Below are 17,641 nucleotides of genomic sequence, written 5' to 3' on the forward strand. Positions count from 1 at the left end.
AAATTAATTATTTCAAACCCAAAATGCATGTGTCAAAAAAATATTTTAAATCATAGAAATAGTGCATCTTGTAAATTTTAATCATTTGCATATGTGCTCGATCCATATCATTGTTGGGACTTTAAATTTCATAATCAAAAGTGACAACATCATAATAAAAAATGACAACATATTTGAGGTGTGCCTTACTTTAATAATATAAAGTTTACTTTAATAATATAAAGTGTACTAAGGTATGCCTTACTACAATAGTATAAGGTTTACGCCTTGTATAAATCTCACCCTTCAATATAACTACCAACATAGGAAAAAAAAACAAAATTCAAATTACATTCTCCATGTGCCTCAGAAAAAAAAATAGTCTAAACTCCCGAGACTATGGTAGAGGAATCTCCCATATAGCTCGGGGAGTAACTGTACAACAAGCTCCCACGGGGCATGCCATAAAATCTCTTGTAGAGACCCCTGGGTAGATACAATTATCTCGACAAAGACCCCCTCTCTCCTTCTCTCTCTCTTAACCCTTTCTTCTCTCTGCAACATTTGCTGAGGAACCCTTTGGGTTTTTTTTCTCCTCCCCATTCCGCGTCTCTCTCTCTCTAAGCCTTTGGGTCTCCGATCCTCGTTACCTGGTAAGCTCCCCACTACATACTGCTACCCATCTCTCTCTCGTTCTCTCTCTCTCTCTCTCTCTCTCTATCTATCTTTATGGGTTTCAGTCTTTCAGATGCTGTGGCAACCTATATTCATTTTATAAACTTTGGTTCTCTCTCTCTCTCTCTCTCTCTCTCTCTCTTTATGATAGTTGGGTTTCAGATGCGGTGGCAACCTATAATCATTTTCTCAACTTTGCATTTTTAAACAAGACCTACCCATCCTCGCTTAACATGTTTGCTTTATTGCCTTTATCACTTGCTAAGGTTTGACGCTTGCTTTATGTAGTTTTGCTCCTACATCCTTGCAATTACCCTGCTTTTCTCTCTATATTTATTTTCTTCTATTTTTTTGGGCTGGTGTAATTTTTTGTGGAGAACCCTAGGTCTAAGGCTTTTGTAAGTTTTATTCTCTTTCATGTTTGTTGGACAATTTTTTTTGATGTATATATTCCTTGCGAGTTCGTTGTGAATCTGTGAATAATGATGATAAGTTAGTTAAGAATGTTCTTACACTTTTGTTTTGCGCAAGATAGATGTGCGTTTTCCTGAAAAATGAACAAGCAATGGTTGGGGTTGGATGACATAGACACTTTGGGTGTGTGTGAATCAGAAAATCTACTAATAATTCGAACTGTTTGTATTTTGGAAAATATACATAATAGTTGCTTGCTTCTTACTGCATGGGAGGTTATTATGCTATAAGTAATAGGTTTTTTTTAATGACTATTTGGTTTTCTTTTCCCTTCATGATTAGGATTTTTCATTCTTATAAATGCATGATTTTTCAGTTTGTTTTAAAGTAAGAAATAGTTTGAGTATTGCTATTAGTTTTTCAGTTTCTGCCCCAGCTAACTTTGAGTTGGTGTTGGAATGGCCATAGCAAATGAGTCCCACATTTATAGTGATCGCTGTATTTAGGAATATGGGTGAAAGTAAGAAGAACGTTTTTTCTCTTATTATTGATGCGACGAGTTATTCACCGCATCAAAAAATGACCCTTAGGATATTGAATGATCGCTAATTTCATAGTTGTGGTTGGTATTGTTGTTTAGATCTGCACATCATTGAATGGGTCAAATAATGTAATTTGGGAGGCATGCTAGGAATGAAGTTGTTAGGCTTGGCCATGGAAAAGAAACTAGACTACAGAAGCTAAAATTACATTTTGTACTTGGATGTCTCTATGGAGTTGCAAGGCAAGACAAGGTGAGTTGGATTGTTTGTAGCAAAGATCAGAAGGAACATTCTCATGCTTTTCATGGGAAAGAGAGTTAAATTTGTCTTTCTCTTGCTGTGTACTGTAACTTTCATTGAATAAGGTTAACTTACATGTATAATCTTAACAAAAATATGGTATATTCCTATACAAAATTGGCTTGAATAGCACCGGAATTTTGTGACAACTGACAATGAGGGATTGTTTAGCGACACCCTCTTTTGCCAAGCCATTCACGTCTTTGTTTTCCTTCTTCCATACCTGCCGAAGCATTACCATAGTTGCTAATGATATCGAGGTTTCCTCAAAAAAGTTATAGAGGTTCCATGGGAATTTATTTTTCTTGGTCCTGCATTATAGCATTATTTGGCTTCCTCAAATTGTCATCCAAGCATCTCCGTCCAGTCAACAAAGCTAGAACGTTGGCCTGATTCGAATTAAAATTAGGAATAGGGCTTGAAAATGAGAAACAGAATGTGACCCAAGTGATCCCTTATGAAGCCCCCAATACTTGCCCGACCTTGGCTACCCTGACCACTCCCATCAAAATTTTATTTTGCTGCCCCCTTCGCTTGGAAATTCAGGTAAAGTGTCTCGTTCTCTTTGGTAGTCTGCTATTGACTAGTGAGATCCAATGGTTTTAAAAATCTACTGTGTACTCCAAGAACTTCATCTTGTTGTTGCCCACGAGACAATGTTGGATTCTCTTCTGTTCATTAGCCAATCCAGCTTGTGACTCTGTGGTTAGAAGATCCTAACGTTCTGTTTGAGCCACATGTACCATAAAATTGTGATCATAGTGGTACACTGTACTATCGCTCCAGATTTTGGCAATATTTGGCATCTCTGAATTTTGGAGGAGGCTGTAGAATCTAGTTTCCTCTTAATTTAGTCTGAGATATAATATCGTAGGAAACTTTTATGTGATGGTCACTGGGTATGTGTATAACCGCAGGTCATGCCAAAACTTGATTCTTGTATCATTCATTGCTGTAACTTTGTATTTCTATGAGTTTCTCCTTTACTTGATTGACTACTTTCCAAATTAAGGTTTGATATCCAAGAGGATTTACCTGCCTTTCTCACTAAACAACCATGCTCTTCGGCCTCATATTTGTCTCCTTTCCCTCTTCCATAATTGTTCAGTTTTATTCCCCCAATCTCTACCACCACTTATTGATTAATCTTGATTGATCTCCCGCTATTTGTTTGTGCCTAGACTTCCATTAGTTTTTGGTTTATGTACGTGATCACATTTCGCTATATGCATTTTCCTCCTATCTCTTATAACATTCCATTTGAACTGTCCTATCAACTTACCACAATCCTAGAATAAACAGGAAGATTGGATAAAGTAGAGTTAATTAAGGTTATGCTGCTAGCAAAGGATAATACCTGTATTTCATGAGTCTAACATCCACTCAAATCTTTCGTTGATCCATTCCATACTGATTTTGGGGGTTCCCCCATGTATCACATCTCAAACTTCTGGCCAGACCCCTAAATTCTTCATCAAGGATCAGAATACACATAAGCTGTCTCCGTCATATTTATTCGAATCCCTGAGATCACTTTAAAGTGCTGCAAATATAACCACAAGCTACTCAGCTGCTCTTGAATGGGTTCACAAAATATCAAAGTATCATTAGCACACCGTAAGTCCTTGATTGGGACCTAGTCAAAAGCCTTGCATCATACGCTCCCTGCAATGTTCTGCTTAAAGCATCCCTAATATGGCAAATAAGAAAGTGGAGAGAGGATCCAATTGTCTTACAATCCTAGAGCTTGAGAAAAGTCCTATAAGAGTACCATTATTAATACTGAAAATTGGGCAATAATGAATTCATGCCTTTATGTCTCCTACCCCTCTCATGGAATTCATGGAACATGGCTTCTTAGTGGCTTAGTTTATCTCAATATTCTTGATATAATAGGGGGAAACCATCTAGACTAGGAATATCTCTGGCGAATCCAATAGTTTCTCTATGTATTTCTTCCATTCCGCATGGTTGTTCTAACCAAGCTTACATCTCCTGTAATAATCTTTGAGTAGGTACTTTTGCTAACGGCGCCTTTATCCTCTCTGTCTTTGCTTAGGACCTCTAAAAGTTCTTACAATTGCAGCCTCTATGTCATCTTTGTTTTCATAAGTTCCCCCTTCCACTTGTTTACCTTGAATGTTGTTCAATATGCGTCTGCAACTTGCTATTTGTGGAAGGAACTTGCGCTTTTGTCTTTCCTTGAGCGTCATAACTCTGGATCTTTGTATAGTTACTGGGTGCTCCTAAGGCTCCCTCTCCTGCCTCGGGATGCAGTTTAGGAGCTGGAACTTATTTCCAATGCAGTCCCATTATTTTGAGAATTTTTTCCTTAATTTTTTTTGTTGAGGAAGAGCCCGTTCTCTCCTTTGTCGGCCTCCGTTATGTGGCCTACAAAATGCATCACAAGGAGCGGGAAACATTATCATTCTATATACAATTTTAAAAGAGTACTCGGGCATCAAAATTGTTCCATTTTCTTTATGAAATTAATCTTATTTTTAAATATTTATTTTACTTATTTATTTTTAATATTTGTTGTATGAGTGTTCGCAACAAGCAACGATCCCCTACTCCTGTTCCGTCTCCCAACAACTATGGATCTTTCGTGCCAAAATATTTCTTCCACCCTCTTGCGTCCACTTTGGGGCAGTGTTAGTCATCAATGAGGTGCCTTTGTTCTTCTAATCAATGTTGTCAAGTTTGTTTTGCTTTGGCCAAGAGGCCGAAGGCTCGGGGTTTTTGACACAGGCTGATGCAAAACGAAACATGAATTACTTTCTTTTGTATTAGTTGTCATAATTCACAAGGTTGTGCTTTATGGTCCCTTGGGTGAAAGCCCTATCTATGAATTTCAGGACTCCAAATTTTGGGGATTTAGCCTCTTGAACCTTGGACCAGCCAAAATATTTCATATGCATTTTGCACATGCCTGAAAATAATAGCATCCTAAGATTGAATGCAGACCTTCCACATTTTGGATGGTTAGATCTAAGTGTTTAGAAACTTAAAATCGTTTTTTTTTGTGGGAAAATACTCATTTGGCGATTCTGGAGTGGGTTCCAAAATTTTAGATCGAGAAAAAATGGAGTTTTACATGAGGGAGCAAGTGTACAGTATGCTCCCTTGGAAGCAAGCTCTTTTTTTGCCTAACTTTTGTAGTTCCTTATACAATAGAAATCAGTGACCTTTCGACATCTATTAAAATCTTGGTGTTTATTAAAAACTCTAGGTCTAAGAAGGGTGAGGACCTTAAACTTTCCCTTAACCCATCCCAAGCTTGGGTAAAGGAGGTGGGTTGTGTTAGGTAGGCAGCCATCGTAAAAGTTTGCCAAATCTGTCCAATCCTGAATCTACGTCAATTGCTTATGGCCTCACTAAGGGTATGACCCTTGATAGAGCAGAATGGCGGACAAAGAATTCGTGTAGCCGACCCCAAATAGTTGGGAAATTGATGATGTTTATTAAAAACTCTAGAGACATTCACTATTTCCTAATATTGGGAATCTCATTTTAATCAAATTTAATAAATGCATGTGATATCCCTCTACTAGTATCAAGAAATAGTTTAACATTGCCATTTGAAAAAAATAAAATTCTTTAATATTAGTCCATCGGACTATATCAAAATCCCCAAATTTAGGTGAGGCTCCTTTGCTGTATCCCTTAATTTTCTATTATTTTGTTTTTCTACATTTTTAAATAATGTCACAATAAAAAAACAAAGACTTCTCGAAATGGCCAAATCGCCGACTTGGTCTTGATAGACTATGCGTTGCATCTAGCAAATTTGGCATGTGTTTTAATGTTGGTTTTGGCAGCACTATTGAGTTAAATCCTGGGAATTTCAATTACCATTCTGGTGAAACAAGAAAGTTATCAAGTTTTGTGAGGAACTGAGAATTAAATTAGACACTATTATTTGACCACGTGAATTTTGTCTCCACTAATGGGACTTCCAGAAGTTCATTCCAATTGATGAATGCTTCAAAGCTCTCCATACTAGCTGTTCTCCTTATCCTCATGCTTTTCTCGAAGGACCATCTTAAAAACATTGAAGTCCTCCACAAAACAACAAAGTTTTTATCTCTGTTCACCATGTCTAACTCTTCCCAAAAAGCTTTCCAGTGTACTGGTAGGTTGGACCATACATACTAGTGCGTGTCAATCTGAAGGTTGCTTCTGTGACAAGGGCCACTGGCGAATTGTTGTTTTTATCATATTCAGCATGTCTGGGTTTCAGATCATCCATGTTCCTTCTGATGCAACTTGGCCTGGATTGTGGCCCATTTTATTGGGCCTCCACCTCATATTTTTGGGTTCAGGATCTTTGGTTTCTTCTTGTAAATAAACAATTTCTCTAACCTTCGTTTTTCTGGGTCTGCCAGAATCCTGGTATTCCATGATATAATCTTCATCATTTGGATTGGAGTTGAGGTGGGCTTCTGACAAACAAACGTCTTCCTTAAGTGGGTACAGAATCTGATCTGTTTCGATTGTAGCTTTTGTCTGAAGCTAAATTCTTCAGCTCGCAAAGGCCTTTCCCCCATTCCTTTAATGCTCTATAATCTTTGCTGGAATGTTCTCTTGATTCATTTCTTTCCTTTGCTGCATTTGCTCTAAAGGCATCCCTTATGCCATCCATTCTTATCATATGCAACTCACATTACATGCAACATGTCCCCCTCGGCTGGTGATTCTTTGCCTCTTCTTTTGAGTCAATAGACACTGCTAACTCCAAGTTCACATTTTCGAAAAAAAGAAAAAGAAAAAAAGGACACTGCTAGCTCCTGAGACTCCTCTTCCTCCCTAATGTATACTCACTCAGATTCTTTTTTCAGGCCTAAACTTCTATATTAAAATTTTTATGCCATGGTGAGGATCTCAAAGATTGAACATCCGGATGCCTGAAAGTGGAGAAGTCAGAGCTTTCATTTTCCTCTATCTTTCCTGTTCTATACTGGAGATCCACCAGCATGCATCTCTCTTTGGCGGTGTGAGCTCTCACCTTGCTCCCACTCAGATTCAAAGCAATATTTTGGTCTCTGGATCATGCGCCCCATACTTTGCTTGAAACTTTAAATCATTCAATGGGTTCAGTTGGCGGCAGATCATTGAATAGCAAGCCTGAATTTGACAGGGATTGTTCAAGTTCATTGAATACAGCTACTCTCTTTTGAACTTCTGCTATCTGGCGGGCAAATTACCAAATTGCATTGTGTCTTCTTTGTTATCTTCATCTTCTCTCTTGCAAAGGGATCAACAGGTTTGGATGCCAGATCAAACTCATGTGATGCTTTTATGTATCCCTTCTGTTCACCAACCTAGCATGCTTTCTATACTCCTCGTGGCACACCTCAGGCATCCACCTTCTTGAAGCTGAGTCGCGTTCACCATGACCATGTTCCTAGCCATGGTTTTATTACATAAGAATTGTATCTGGCTTATTGTTTGTTCCAGTGTTTGACTACTCGGTCCGAGTCCCTAGTACTCAGGATTGCCATCCTGGTGAGCCCGAGTTTCTCCAAGTTGGGTGTCCCACTCGGGAATATTAAAAAAATAGAAAAATCCCACAAACTAAGGAGTATAGTATGATTTTTTTTTATTTTTCTATCATTTTGGCAAAGATTGGAAAGTGTTTGGCCATAAATACTTATTTTTACAATTTCCCATCTTTTTTGGATTATTTAAAAAATACCCCCAGTCACAAGTTGAGTTTTAAAATCTATTTTTTACTGCTTTTTCAACCTCATTTTGACGTGTTTTGGTTAATCTACTTTAAACATACATCTCTTAGTTTTTTGGATTTTTTTTTTTGTATTTTTTGTGATTTTCAACCTTTTTTTTTTGTTGCTATAGTACTCGGTACTACTTGGGCCAAGTTACTTGGACTCGAGCCGAGTACTCGGGTCGGGCATCGGCTGAGTACTTGGCCCAAATAGTGGTTTCGAACACTGGTTTGTCCTCTGTATTTGGGGAAATTTTGGTACTCCTCCATTTTCCTTTTCCAAGGTTTTTGGTCATATCTCCATGATTTTGGTAGGACATTTGAAATTTGTAACATGGCCTTCCATTCTTAAGTCCTTATGAACAGTTTATTTTGTCTGGTGCACCGGCATGAGATTTGGACTCCTGTCATTATCATGACCAATCACTGAATAGCGCATCACTGCTGTCGAGTTGTGTCCATGATAACTTGAGCCCTTTTCCACCACGATATCTGTGTCTTAATCGACTGCAGCCATGCGATCTGGTGTTAACTTGGATCCAGCCGTCAGGCTGATTTGAGGATTAAGTGAATGAGGAGGTTATGTTGCCTTGTGTTATTCCTGATGACATGAAATGTTCCCTCTACTTCCCTTCCAGGTTTGTCTAGGTCTTTCCTTGAAATGAAATTCAAATTCCTGCCACCTTGATTCAAATTTAAATTTGAGTGAATTTTTGGGCACAAATTGTCCTGTCTATTCTTATTTTGTGGCCTTTCAATGTACGACCTCAGGAGGATGGTCTCAGGTCTCTACCATGTGTCCGTCCTGGGTCACCCCTTCCGCTATTTCTTGGCCACGTGTCCTTTTTTTGATGGCCTGTCTTCACGTCTTTCACCCCAGTTCTCTGCTCTGGTTTCATTCTCCAAGTCTGTCCCCTCTCGACTCATCATTCTTCTGTTCCCCTTCCATGATATGGTTGTTGTGTGACCTCCTAACATTCTTTTTCTGCATCTCTCTTGCATGCTTGTCAAGCCCTTCGTCTATTCGATACTTAGTCACATGATTTGTCTTCATGTCTTTGACTAGGATTGGGGCCATGCACTCTCTATGTCTAACACCCAGATCAACAGTTTCGGCTATGCTCTTGATTTGCTGTTTCTACCATTGCGCATACATTTCCATTATCACGCCTGCAATCATCTTCCAGTCTAGCTTGATTACCTTTCCCCTGATTTTGGCTATTGTACGCAAGACATTAGAAGTCCAGGCATCGAGAGGATTCTTGTCTTTCTTATCCACACCCTATGACTTGATCATAGATCAGGTTCTCTCCGCACTCTGCAGATATAAGGACATCAATGAACTTTTAAATCTCTACCATGCCAAGTTCAGCACCCTATCTGCCGCCTTCCCTCCGGGGCTTAGAATGAAAACATAATGGCACATTCTGCCAAACCCTCCTTTCCCTCAAAATAGGAATATTTTTTTCTCAGGAGTGTTGCTTTCAATATCTCTGGCCTCTCATTCACCATATCTTCTCTAACTGTAATCAGAAGATTTCTTCTTTTTCCTAGAGTCTTTTCCGTTTTCAGATCTCATCCATAGATGCGTCTTCTTTGCGACTTGTGCGTGCTGTGCTTCTAAAAACCTGATTCTCTCCATTTCCTGTGCTCATCTCCTTTCCGAAGTTCATTCCCATTTCCTCTTCAGTGTAATGCTCAAATGGGTAACTTTGTCCCAACCTCCAAAATTCTTTGCTCTGCACCCTAACCATGGGGGCGGTGTTCAAGTAACTATTTGGAGTTTCTAGAGCTCCTTGCAAGGCTTGCTGGAAAACTCGCTGTGTGATCCTCCCTCCACTTCTTATCGTATTGTCATTCCTAATTGGAATTAGATTTAAATTTGTCATCAAGTGTCTAGATGGCAAGACCTTTGTCAGTGCATTGAGCTTTAGTTTAATATGAACATGTGAGATACACAAAGTAATTGACCTTTTAGTCAGATGCTACACTCTTACTATGCTTGCAAGGTTGCAATATAATATATGACTAGGGAGTTGGTTTCTTGGTTTGTGTGTATGGTCTAATATTTGTAAGGCCACTTTCACTTGGAATTAATTTCATGATACTTCATTTCAATTTTGCAAATGAAGTAAAATGTGGATGCTTTCTGGTTTTTTATGTCCTTCCTGCATGGCGTCTTGAAGCTTGTGATTTGGGCCTTTTCATCTATACTTGCTAGCCATTAAAATGAGAGGTTTGGTTTTGTATTTGGCATTGTGATACCGTGAGAGTGTGTTAAGAAAAGAATTCAACTTAACGCATTTGTTATTGATTATACTATTTTTTGGGTCCAAACTAGCATATTGTTGTACATCTAAGCTTCACAGGAGGTGGGAGGCTAACAATTGAGATTTAAATGTGCATAATTGGAGAATGTTTATGATCAAATTACGAGCTTGGAGTTGAATCTTTGGTTCCTGACTTGGGCTGGTTTGTGTGGTTGACTTTTGATGAATGACCAAATGGTTTTAGTGGTGAATTCTGCGAGGTCTGCATCTTTGGCAAGATGTGCTCTCTGAAGGAATGTGATTTTTAAGTTGCAAAACTTTACACTTTTTTGTTTGAATGAGCTCCTATCGTTGTAGGATATAATAATACAAGAGTTACATATTAAAGGGGATTAGTTTCTCTTATTTCGCATTTTGATAGGATCCTGTGGATCTCAATTTTCCATTAGTCCACAGAACCGGTTTTTGCGATTACACTCTTTCTCTCTAGATTTGTATCTAAACCGTTTCAGAAAAATAAGGTTACAAGAGGTTCATAGCAATATGAAACTGAAAGAATCCAGGAAACTCTTTAACTCACTTTAAAGACCCTTTCCGGGCCAGGGCATTAGCCACTTTATTTAGTCCATCTAAATGTGTTTGACGGCGAACTTTTTTAGTGTAACAACTTTCTAAAATATTCATGATACACCATGGACCATTGCTTGCCTTACTAGACCATCTTATCATTATCCTATTAAGAGAGCCCTTCTCGTTATCTGGACTTTAGTAAGTGATGTTGCAAATGTCTTAAGTCCCCACCTTGGGCAAGGATCGTGCAATGCCTTTCAGATCAAGATTGGCCCTTTTGCCTGTATCTTTGTATCCCCAATCAGGCAATTTAGACCTTCAATGTTATGCCAATGAAATTACAGTAAGCCTTTTTGGCGGCATCCGTTCATCCCTAATCAGAACTTCAATCCATTGTTATCAAATGCAGCTGCATCAAAAGGCCGCACCACTCATGGCTGCCCATGCATGCTAGCATGATGCGCTAGCATAGGCCGCTAATCGTCCAAATATGTTGGCACATCATGCAATGAAATGCACCCCCATATGCACCTGGGTTTAGGGTTGGGGGATATAGGTGCTCCCACCCCACCAAAGCCCCTTAGAACAATCTTTGATGGTTTTGAGGGAATTAAACTGAAAAAACACGAATTGATTTTTGTTTTTTGGTTTCAAAGATTTTGACAAATTTTTGGATTATTTGGAGGAAAGGGCATTTTTGCTACGGGCCTACACTATACATAGTTGCTAGATGGTAGTTAAATTTTTAAGTGCTTGGTTGGCAAAATACGTGTTCTTTTGTGTATTATTTGATATTTTGATTTGATGGATATTTTATTTGATTTAGTGAATGGTTGGATCAATATATTTTATGTGTTAATTACATTAGAGAATAGAGACAGAAAATATCTGTGTTACTTTTAATCAGGATATCATTGAATCAAACAAGATATACATAATAGACAAATACTGAATTAAAAGGCCTACTATAACATAAATCACATATTCATGTTATTCTTTGTCTTCCTATATCTTTTATAAATTTTTTTTTTTCCTTTTTTTTGTTGAATGCTTTGGAATTGAGGTGCATGGTGCATTGGACCCGTGGTGCTGTAGTCAGCATCCCGCATTTGATAAACCTTGCTTTGATCCCTGTAACCAAAAGGTGCTACCTTTATAAAATTCCGAAAACTCTTCTATTCGGTATCTCCATGCACTGTAGCTCTCTATTTTGGGCTTTGCCACCCACAAAATTCTTCGTGGTTACATCATTGCTTTCGATCCTCTGCCCAAACCTCGTAAGTTCTCTATGTATGATGCCTACACTTTTGCACCACTTTCCTCCTGCCTTCAGCCCTCCAAAAGTGTTATGGTTACTTTCTCTCTGCATTGCAAATGAACAAAAGATGGCAAGCAGGTGGCACCTCATTAAGATTTGGCAGCACCTTAGTAAAAGTCTGCTATCCATGAATTGAGAAACCTGACGATGAAGACTAACAAAGCATGTAATGTCAAAGAAACCTAGGATGTTCTCATAGACTGCTCTTACGCATATGGGATTATGCTTTAAGCTGTTCCATTATCTCCATGACATTTGGCAAACCACACAAAAATTTGGAAAATGGAAACCCCTATTCTGAAGTTGGTTTCATGTGAGAAATTATCTTTGGCAACTAGCCATCAATTGCTGCCCCAAAAGTTTGGGCAGACCACATTCTTGGTGATTAAGACACATTCTCCATACCTCTGTTTCATGAGTTTTGCTCATAAAGTTTCCCCATCAATGTAAATAGTTATATTAAGGTGATCACTGACATGCATGCCCAGATAGACATCCTATTTGTCATTCTTCGACTTTCAAAGCCCACTTACCTGTGAAGTGAAAGGAGGAAATTGAAAATGTTAGAATATCATGTAAAAGTTATGCCTGACTTGAGGATCGAACTTGGAAGAATAAATAGCTAATGTCTGGGAGGTGAATTTATATAGAAATAGTGAAGTGATGGTGCTGAGCATAGTGCTCGTTAAAGAAATGTAAAAGCTGGTTCTAACTTCCAACGATTGTACTGCATTGTACAAGAGAGAAAAGATGGGCCAAAACTTGAATATGAAATTATATACTGAAACTCAAATGTTTAGAATCAAGTGGTAGAGCATTGAATGGAAGGGGTGGTGACACGGGGAAACTGATATATAATTAGGACCACACTAGTGGGTATTACTTATTTCAACAAAGTACTAGGGTTAAACTCATATTTACCTTTACCTTTGCTTTGATTATCATATTACATCCATACCATGTGCTGTACATTTTGCCATAACCTCATTTTGAATATTTTGATTTACTTGCCAAATATTCATGTTGATCTCTTTTCTTTGCAAGTGTTGGTAGTTGAGGAATTCCTTGTCATTGTTTGTGTTACATCCTGGAGACCTACTGCCTATTCAGACCAAAATATCCTAGTTATTTAATTAAGGGGGGTGGAAAAATGAAAAGAGTGTCAATAAGAAAACAAAAAGTGAGATTGAGGAGCCTCTTTGATTGCAGTGCGATGGATGCTCGTATTCCCTTGACTTTGTTGGCAAAGGAGCTCGTAAAAGGTTGATATGCCGATAGCCATGATATTTATACCAATATCGTGTGATTATCTCTTACATTGGCTTTCTACGTCACGATTCCCTACTTCGGCATCCCTCATTTTGCCATACTTCCTAATGTGTTCGCTGCAGATTGTTCCTTATATTTGCTTTGTATTGTTTCCCTAATTAGTTTCATCATCTACTTTGTAGTGAATCACCTGAGTATTCCCTATAATTTGATTTCGATCTTGAGTTCACCCACCATGGTTCCCTAATCATCTAACCACCTTTTCGTCTCATTTGGTCTCTACAGATTGTTCTTTATAGATAAACTGCAAATGGGGAGTAAAGGCCGGATACCTCCTCACATGAGGAGGCCTCTTCCAGGACCAGCAATGATGCACCCTGACCCATTTGGTCCGGGTCTTCGCCCCCCTTTTGATATGTTACCACCACCTGAACTCATGGAACAAAAGCTTGCTGCCCAACACGTGGAAATGCAGAGGCTAGCCAATGAAAACCAGAGGCTTGCAGCCACCCATGCGGCTCTTAGACAGGAGCTTGCTCTGGCCCAACAAGAGTTGCAGAGGCTTCAGTCTCATATTGGAGCCATGAAAGCTGAGAAAGAGCAGCAAATGAGGGGACTCTTGGATAAGATAGGGAAGATGGAGGCTGATCTTCAAGGTATAGAGCCTGTGAAATCGGAGTTGAAGCAAGCTCATACTGAAGCTCAGAGCTTGTTATCTATAAGGCAAGATTTACTCTCCAAGGTTCAGCAACTGACTCAGGATTTGCAGAGGACCCATGTAGAGGTTCAGCAAGTGCCTGCTTTGATCTCAGAGCTTGATGGTCTCAGACAGGATTATCAGCATTGCAGGTTTCTCTTTGCTACCACTGAAACCCATATCAGTTTCTTTCTGTTCAGTGGCTGAAAGCCTTTTTAACAGTGACCCATTACACAATTTTTATAGTTGAATATGGCTGATTTGGTATATTTTGGCCTTTTTTTCCTTTTGTAATTGAAAAGCATTTAGATAGCAACTGACCCATTTCAGTTTTCTTCCATTGATGGCAATGAACCATTTTTGAACTGTTAACTTTTGTGATATTTAATTTAGAAACTTGGCAGATTCGGCTTATTCTTGGCCATCTTCCACTTCTAATGAAAAGCATGCATTTTTTAGTTTGGCCAACCCAGCTCACTGTTAAAGGTCAAACATCTAGAGTCAAGACTAAGAATATCTTTGTGGCGTAATATTTTTTGCCCTTCCTCCACCTTATGTTTCCTCTTTCTTCCCTGTCTCTTTTGTTCCCTCACCTCGCACCCCCAGACCCCTTTCCCCCGATGAAATTTTTATGGTTAGCCTAGGCAACATCAAGCCTAGTGGGATTTTGTACACATGAAATACCATTTTTGACAGTGGAAATTACATATAATACAAATAGTACTATCACCTTTTTGTTTTATTCAGCGTATTCTTTTTTTTTTTTTTTGAAATTGTTTTCTTTGTATTAGTATAAAAGGAGAGTACAAAAATTGAAACAGCCACTCAAGTGGCTGTCCTATACAAAAACCATTCAGGGCCCAAAAATGGAAGAAACCAAAAAGCCGTATTAGGTACAGCTCGTAATGACTACGTCTTCAAGAGATGGACAAGGCTGCAGAGGTGGGGTTGGATAAGGCTCCGTCCTTGGCCAAACAATTGGCAGCTGCATTAGCTTCCCTATAAATATGCTGCCAAGGGATCTGTGTGTCTCCACACAGGTGTGTGATTTCATCGAAGATGCGTTGTAGTCTCAAGGGCTGCGCCAGATGCCCAAGCACGACATTCCAGGAGTCTCCTTTGACTAGCAGCTGAGAGCTTCGGATGGGATTGAAATTTCGAAGACCTTCCAGCAACGCCAAAGCCACTCGGCTTGTGAAGAATCAGCAGTGCCTTTGGGGTGGAAGAGTGAAAGTAGGATGGAGCCGATATGGGATCTGAAAATTGCTCGTATACCGGAGGGGCCTGGGTTGCCAAGGGAGCAACCGTCAAAATTGAGTTGGGATGCTTCTAATCCCGCGATATCCTCCGAGGTCTTGTATTCAACAGGGAGTGCCAGTTACGAAAAATATCAAATTGAGAGTAGCCAAAGTTTATGGTTTTTGGCCCCAAAGGATACTAGGGATCTGACTTTGTTGATTAGAGAGGGCACAAAAGGATGTTCTTTGCATTTATTAATTTTAATTAATGTACTAATAATTGATTTTGGTAGATCTAACGCCTGATTCCTGGGATCTTAAATTGCAGGGCTACCTATGATTACGAGAAAAAATTGTATAATGACCATGTCGAGTCGCTTCAGGTGATGGAGAAGAACTATATGTCTATGACAAGGGAGGTGGAGAAGCTTCGGGCAGAGCTAGCTAACGCCTCTAGCCTTGAAAGAAGATCGAGTGGCGGTGCGTACAAAATTTCCGACCAAATAAAAAATGACTGCAATTTTTTTTTAGTTTTTTAACCATGTATTGATGGTTCTTAGTAAATAAGCAACCAGTAAAACTCAATTATCAGTGGCTTGTCACATGATTGGTATTATTCTTCAACTAGAAGTTGTCTTGGAAAATCATTATGATATTTTGCTCATATTTTGTAACCAGGCGCAACAGCATATGGGGGTGCATCCGGATACAAGGAGAATGAGGCTACTGGATTCCACCCTCTTGGGCAGAGCCCGTATGGGGATGGCTATGGAGCTCCTCAGGTTTGGAGTTTTATTCTTTTGGATTCAAAATTTCTTGTCACTAATATTGGTGGCGTTTACGTGGTGGTTCATTGTGGTTGCGAATATCTGCAGTGTTTGGAAATTATGTTAACACATACGTAGGGAAAAGATCCTATAAGCCATCGGGCCTATATTGCTGCATAAGCCCATTGGAGCTAGAGGGGTTATTTCAGTGAACAGTCCTATATTGAAGCATTAGTCTGTTGGCTTATAAGTTAGGAAAAAGCTCTGATAATGATGATGATGAGTTCGTTGGCTTATAGAATTATATCTTGTATTGAAAGGCTCCTAGTGAGCCTTGAACCAAAATAACAGAACCAAAAGAAAAAAATGAAGCAAACAAAGAAAGGGAAGCGCATTTGCTTTCTTACCAGTTCTTTTCGGGCACCATTCTTATATGCACTTATGCCATGTGTTTATCTAGGCACGTGGACCACCACCCAGTAACACTGGCCCATATGGTGGAGCCATGCCTAGTGGGCCTGCATCTGGTCCTGGTGCGCCTGCTCGAGCTGCCTACGATGCAACAAGAGGAGCAGCTGGTGCATATGATGGACCAGCGAGAGGTGGGCCTGGAGCCCAAGCCCAAGCTACCCCTGGAAATGGGCCCTCGTATGGATCGACACCCCCACCTAATCGAGCTGGAGCTTATGAGATGCCACCACGAGGAGGTGGTGGCAACCCTCCTCGTAGGTAGGTAGATAGAGAGAGAGAGGCTACCGAGGTTTGTCTTGAGCTCTTAACTACACAGGGGATCTTCTGGTCAGAAGACTATTTACACTTTTTTTTTTTTTTCTTTTATGCTTTCTTTCTTGGGTTGAGCCATTGATGGGGCTCTGTTTTGAATTGGACTATATCTTAGTGATGTATTTGACTGATTGGAGAGAGAGTATGCGTATCAGGGTATATTTGCGACTGATTTGTGTGAATCTTTTCCTCATACATTCTGATTGTTCAGTGGGACCATACAATTTTTCATCCTGGCCCTCAGGCCACTTCAACGTGCGCCCAGATGGATGTGAAGCAAATGCTTGATTTTGGCTACTTAATGCTTTTTAAAACACACACACAGACTGTGTGTGTGTGTGCACGCGCGCACGCGTGCAGATACACGTCTCACTTTATGTATGTAAAATCACAAGGGGGAAATTTGATACCGTTATGTATGCAAAATCACAAGAGGGAAATTCTATATTCATTTATAGATGGGTTCTTGTCCTTCTGATTGAAGTTACTTTGGGTGCGAAAATGGGACCTTTGAACTAATATGCACCTACGAGAATTGATTGTTTTGAGATGGATGTGAAAGATATGACTTCTCTGATGGACACGGTTTTGGTGAGTCAGCAGACTCACCAAAACATGTGCCTCTACCCTATGCATGACCATCTTAGAGATGGGCGTCAGAAAAAGGTACTGGTATATATCAAAATGGACGGTGGACAACAAATTCCACCAACACCCAAATAAAAAAATCTGAACTCATAAATATCATCATAGTTTCAATTATCGAATTTCAAAATATTGGGTATAAGATTCCTGTTTAGGACGCTCTTTGCGGCCAGCCCAAATGCAGGCTTGGCAATAAATATATTTTTTAAGGGACAAGTTTATATAGAGTTGAGGCTCTAAATAATCAAATTTGAGCCTATTTCAAAAATTGCACTAGAAGAGGTTATTTTGATGTCCAAATGCCTTCAAATTGATCAACTTGACATCAAGATGCATGGACAAGAGAAAAAAATAAATTGCAAGTTTTTGAAATAGTTTATTTTGTAATGCATAAAAAATTTGGACCGTCGATTTTTAAGATTTTTAAGTTCTCATAGATACATCAA

The 17,641-nt window shown here is 39.3% G+C and overlaps 1 protein-coding gene and 1 non-coding gene across 3 annotated transcripts; both read left to right on the forward strand.

Annotated features, from left to right (window-relative positions):
• The first annotated feature begins 475 nt into the window (after positions 1-475).
• Positions 476-16,720, forward strand: LOC18434061 (sarcolemmal membrane-associated protein). Of its 2 annotated transcripts, none has more exons than XM_088848783.1 (5): positions 476-920; positions 13,351-13,914; positions 15,329-15,480; positions 15,679-15,782; positions 16,228-16,720. In XM_088848783.1, exons 2-5 carry the CDS (start codon positions 13,376-13,378, stop codon positions 16,498-16,500), a joined length of 1,068 nt encoding a protein of 355 aa, XP_088704909.1. In that variant the 5' UTR covers positions 476-920; positions 13,351-13,375; the 3' UTR covers positions 16,501-16,720. The 2 variants fall into 2 exon arrangements, with proteins under 2 accessions (XP_088704909.1, XP_006844199.1); XM_006844136.4 differs by having other exon boundaries at positions 476-632.
• On the forward strand, positions 10,240-10,387 carry LOC148780219 (small nucleolar RNA snoR2/U65). Its single transcript, XR_016043501.1, has one exon. It is a non-coding gene; the product is annotated as a small nucleolar RNA snoR2/U65 (small nucleolar RNA).
• Positions 16,721-17,641: the final 921 nt, after the last annotated feature.

Source organism: Amborella trichopoda, chromosome 10 (assembly GCF_054954075.1).
Source record: "Amborella trichopoda isolate Santa Cruz 75 chromosome 10, AtrichopodaSantaCruz75HAP2 v2.0, whole genome shotgun sequence".
In the NCBI taxonomy this organism is placed as follows: Eukaryota; Viridiplantae; Streptophyta; class Magnoliopsida; order Amborellales; family Amborellaceae; genus Amborella; species Amborella trichopoda.

Coding starts and splice junctions, on each gene's coding strand:
- LOC18434061 (XM_088848783.1), top strand. CDS start 13,376: ATGGGGAGTAAAGGCCGGATACCTCCTCACATGAGGAGGCCTCTTCCA. Junction 15,481..15,678: donor TGAAAGAAGATCGAGTGGCG/GTGCGTACAAAA, acceptor TTTTGTAACCAG/GCGCAACAGCATATGGGGGT. Junction 15,783..16,227: donor ATGGCTATGGAGCTCCTCAG/GTTTGGAGTTTT, acceptor GTGTTTATCTAG/GCACGTGGACCACCACCCAG.